Source organism: Stigmatopora nigra, chromosome 12, assembly GCF_051989575.1.
Source record: "Stigmatopora nigra isolate UIUO_SnigA chromosome 12, RoL_Snig_1.1, whole genome shotgun sequence".
NCBI lineage: Eukaryota > Metazoa > Chordata > Actinopteri > Syngnathiformes > Syngnathidae > Stigmatopora > Stigmatopora nigra.
The window spans coordinates 50,001-55,000 of record NC_135519.1 but is presented as its reverse complement, the minus strand read 5'-3'; the positions used below and the strand labels follow the sequence as shown (position 1 = coordinate 55,000).

Below are 5,000 nucleotides of genomic sequence, written 5' to 3'. Positions count from 1 at the left end.
ACCCCTACAAACTTAGAGTGGATAAGGGGTATGGAAAATGAACGAATAACTTTTTCCCCTAATATTAGCCCAAAAGCTTACAACAAAACTGAAGCCTGTAAAACCAACCATGGGTTCTTTCCTTTTTCTTTTTTTGAGGGAATTGTTGTTACCTGCTGGTGTCTGTGCTTTTTGCCCTTGCACCCCCATCTGCTTGGTGAGATCCACTGGAGGAGGAGGATCCCAGTGAATCTGAAGACGAGCTACTGATGCTGTCACTATCCTGACCTCGACCCCACGATGTTGCTGCCCAGCCACTTCGTAATGGCCGCCGGCTGAGAGTGGGAGAACTGTCTGACGTTGTCTCTGGTGCACTGCTGTCAATACTTGCCATTCCTGTTCAGATTAATTTTGAAAAAAATTACATTTTCATGAATGTCAATGTATGATTTATATTTGATAAAAACTAAAAGATAATTGCCTGTCAGACTGTTACCAGTGTGTTTCTTCTTCTGTCGAGCAGGAGATCCCCAGCAGCGTTGGCTGTAGCTATAGCGTGTCCCAAGCGCTAACCGGCTTGGCATTGTGTTGTCAATCGTAAATGTGGTTGATTCGTTTTGACAGTCACTGTGACTGCCTTCCAAAACTACATGAAAGCAAAGAAATATGTGATATAGACTGTATTGACAAGTATTTTCAGTCCAAATGATTGAATGCTTCACTTTTCAATTACATTTCATACACGACTTTTTGTACTTTTGATCAAATCCAATTAACAGCCAAGCTCACAACAATACGGAAAACAGATGTGAACGTGCACCAAAATAAAATAAAAAAACATCCAGCCTGTCTTTGGTGATGCTATGATGTTAGGAAATAATGACGGTGTTCTATGGAAACATTCCAAAACAAAAATCCAAGGCGGATGCTGCTGCTTACAGCAGCTGATATAACTATACACTTCAGTGGCAGTAGCTCTGCACCAAGGGTGTCAGACTCTTATGTTTTTCATGTTTCACAGCCCTTCTTTCTTTATTCAAATGACATTTTAATATTTCCTAATACATTCCTTTTTACTTTACTTTGTACTTAATACTTTTTACTTTAATGTTTTTACAACTTTCCTTGTTCTGTTAGCCTGGCATCTTTCGGCCACTTCTTTTTTGTTGGGGGGGGGGGGGGGGGGGGCAGCGAGCCATGTCTACGCTGTCCCACACATGGAACTATCTGTTACAATACGCAGCAGAAGGAGCAACACCTCAGTACCGCCGGAGGTCTGGAGCTCGACAAAAGTGCTGGGAGAAGAGGCAACGCTTCTGACCAACCATTCCATCGTGGGATGGGATGGAAGAGCTGTCGGCCCCTACCACCAACGGAGTCCAGGTGTTCTGCCCTGCTCCTGTTTTTTCAGCTTCAGACTACTGAGTAACTGTGCGGATAAGCTTGCAAGAGCGACTCTGCATATTCTCCACCTCGGTCACAGTCTGCAGAAGTTCCCCATCTCGTGGAAGACTTCCTGTGTGTGGTTCCAGTTTTTGTCCAACTTTGCAAGGTCTTTTTGAGTCCGATTCAGTTACCGCAACCAAAATGGCACTGTTTAAGCGGCAGCCGGCGGCCAAGGTAGCTCTGTCCACTCTTGTTCGTTTTGTGTTTTGCTGCTTTTATGTTTTAATGATTTGATGTTTCCATTTACTTTGATTTGCTTTGTACTTTGTGTTTTTGCTTTGCTTTTCTGTGGGGTTCCAGTTTTTGTCCAACATTGCAAGGCCTTTTTGAGTCCGATTCAGTTACCGCAAACAAAATGGCGCTGTTTAAGCGGCAGCCGGCGGCCACGGTAGCTCTGTCCACTCTTGTTCGTTTTGTGTTTTTGCTGCTTTTATGTTTTAATGATATGATGATTCCATTTACTTTGATTTGCTTTGTACTTTGTGCTTTTGCTTTGCAGTTCTGTCTAATCACCCTCTTGCTACTGCCACAATGTAATTTCCCGAATACGGGACGAATAAAGTTATCCAATCCAATCCAATCACAGTATCACACGGAATCATAAAGGTCAGAAGACTGCGGTAGCTGGTAAGATATCACCTATTATATTTCCAGACTAATAACTAACAAGAAAATGACATGTGGACATACAAAAGCAACATGTATGGTTGAGAATTTCGAGTAGTTCCAAATATTAAACCAGTGGTCCTTTACTTGAGTCGGTGTCAGGTGTTCAGTGGCGCCTCTGCCACGGAGGTCAAGACACATTGACTCATCATGTCTATTCACAAAAACATGCCCCGCTTGACCATCAGTGGCTTCAGATGATCACGTGACATTGCTCGGCCAATCAGTGCTGCTAAGAATTTATATACAGTCAGTCTACATACGAATGCCTCTTGGTGCGAAATTTCCAGGTTACCAAAGCTTTTTATATGCAAATGAGTGCTTTGAAATAAGAAAAAATTACAAGTTCTGAAACCCCCCAACCAGTACATGCATTCCATTGCCGTCATTTAATTTTGAAAATATTGTCGCGGATGCATTGATTCTCGCTTAAAAAGCTCACTCAACCATATACTGGGCTTTCATTGGCTGTCTCACAACAATCATCCGTTTTCTTTAATGCATTGTCTGCTTGAACTTATTTATGCTTAGGGAAGCTGTAGCCGACTGCCTCGACCTGAACGGCAGCCTTTGGTGGGTTATCGGTAATAAGGACATTGACGAATTACTTGGTCGATGTGCACCAAAACGGACGCATGACTAAATGCAACGCTCCGCTGGTGGGCTTTGGTAGCTCCAACTAGGTTAAGAACAATTGGAGAAAGCGGAAACCTCTTTTAAACTTTCAGTTGCATGTGGCATAAGTATGTATATTTTAAATGTATATATATATATATATATATATATATATATATATATATATATATATATATATATATTCATATATATTTAAAATATACATATCACATTTTGATATACGAGCAGACAGCGGACATGAGAGGCTGCTCGTAAGAACATCATGGGCACGGTCTCTCTCCCCGCAACACCCTCGTGTAATGTCTCTGTGGTCACAACTTTCGTTTAATGTCTGCGTGAACTGGGCGGATCGTTGCATTTTTCAGTGCTTTTTTTCCCCCGTTAGTCAGTGCGAACGGTGTACTTACTACTTCTCGTTGGCAAGTGGTCGTGCGTTATCTATTGTGAGGACATTTGTGTGCATCGTCTTCGGAATATTTTGAAGGGAATACAAAAGCAAACAATCAATAGGTTGCATGTGAAAGTCAGGGTGGAGGCGGGGCAAATAAAGCCAACCCGGCCGGGAGAAGAAAGGTGTCAAAATTTAAAACTAAATTATAATTAAGTTTAGTGTAAAACATTACATTGAACTTATTTTTGAGTGTGTCTGCATGGTAATCCAAGTTCATTTAAATTTGTTGCCATGCAAAAAGTCAACCCCTTCTCTACCCCCCCCCCCCCCCCTGCGAAATCCATGTAATTTTGGTACTATTAAACACATTTTAGCAATATTAAACCACTAGTTATTTGTTACTTTGTCAATAGATGGCGAATTAGGACTAATAAAAAGGTTTTTCCAATCCAATATCCTGTTTTGGATGTTTTTTTCACAGGGTTAGAACAAATTAATTTGTTTTTAGTTCATTTCTATGGAAAAAGTTTGTTTGAGTTACGAGAATATTGACATGAGCTCAGTCCCGATACATAAACTCGTATCTCGAGGTACCACTGTGTATACATATAAACTAATGCATTTAGATGGTTTAACAAATTAAGATAAAGAATTCAAGGCGGCCTGGTGGACGAGCGGTTAGCGTGTCGACCTCACAGTGCGAGTCCTGGGTTCAAATCCAGGTCACGTCCACCTGTGTGGAATTTGCACGTTCTCCGCGGGCTTGTTTAAGTTTCCTCCGGGTACTCAAGTCAATCCCACATTCCAAAAAAACATGCATGGTAGGCTGATTGGACACTCTAAATTGCCCCTAGGTATGGATGTGAGTGTGCATGCTTGGCCGTCTCCTTGTGCCTTGGTCACCGATCCAGACTCCCCTGCCTTTGGCCTGGAATCAGCTGGGACAGGCTCCAGCACCCCCTGCGACCCTAATGTGGATAAAGCAGTTCAGAAAATGGGATGAGAATTCAAAGTGGCATTTGAGACTGATTTTTTTCCCTGTTATCATCAAATTAAAATAAAATAAATAAATAAAAAGGAGAAGGCCTAAGGCAAACGAAGATGTATAAAATTGCTCACATCCTTACAAAAAAATGCAATCATTCACAAAGTGAAAACACATCTAACGCAATAATTGGATGAATAGCAATCAACTAAACAAAAGCTATTGATTTCTCACAATGCTTACCACATTCTGAGGTTTTGTGCCCTGCTGTGCTGCTCTGAAAAAAAAATGCTTCAGTCATTTCTTCACAAGCCAGTACTACAGCAGATGATGAGTTGGAAGAAGTCACCAAAGATGTTGCGGATGAAGAAGAGGAGCCATGCTTTAATGGAGTGCGTTGGCTGCTAAGTGAAGGCTTATTGGAGTAGAAGGAGCTTAGAGTCTGGGGTTTGTGGGTTTGACTTTCTCTGTCAAGTAATTTATCAAGTATCTATAGATGGGAGAGAGAAGAAACAATAGGGGATATCCAAATTTAATAAAAATAAAATTATCCAATCAAGACAGTTATACAGTTGTGGTCAAAGGTTTACATACACTTGTGAAAAACGGGTCATGGCTCTATTGAGTTTCCAGTTATTTCTACAACTCTGATTATTCTCTGTTAACCCATCCTAAAGTCATAAAAGAACCAAATTTCATGAATGTTTTTGTGTGACAAAGAAGTATCTGTTCCAATCACTGTATCAGAGAAAAATCAAAGTTGTAGAAATAACTGGAAACTTAAGCGAGGCATAACATTATGTTCATCACAAATGTATATAAACTTTGGACCACACTGTATATACTGTACACACAACAACAATCCATTTCCACATTCTATGTATCACTTATCCTTAC

At 40.9% G+C, this 5,000-nt stretch overlaps 1 protein-coding gene across 9 annotated transcripts in view; it reads right to left on the bottom strand.

The window, feature by feature from the left end:
- The window catches only part of zswim8 (zinc finger, SWIM-type containing 8), a 79,627-nt gene that overhangs the window by 36,823 nt on the left and 37,804 nt on the right, over window positions 1-5,000 (bottom strand). For 6 of the 9 annotated variants that reach the window (XR_013327998.1, XM_077729105.1, XM_077729106.1 and 3 more), the window contains 3 exons: window positions 4,347-4,593; window positions 461-625; window positions 153-375 (listed from right to left, as the gene is read on the bottom strand). Coding sequence is in view for 8 of the 9 variants with exons in the window: in XM_077729105.1 (XP_077585231.1) it covers window positions 153-375; window positions 461-625; window positions 4,347-4,593 (635 nt within the window). In the remaining variant the exon portion in view is untranslated. The remainder of the gene's footprint in view (window positions 1-152; window positions 376-460; window positions 626-4,346; window positions 4,594-5,000) is intronic. The other 3 variants (XM_077729107.1, XM_077729109.1, XM_077729110.1) reach the window with 2 other exon arrangements.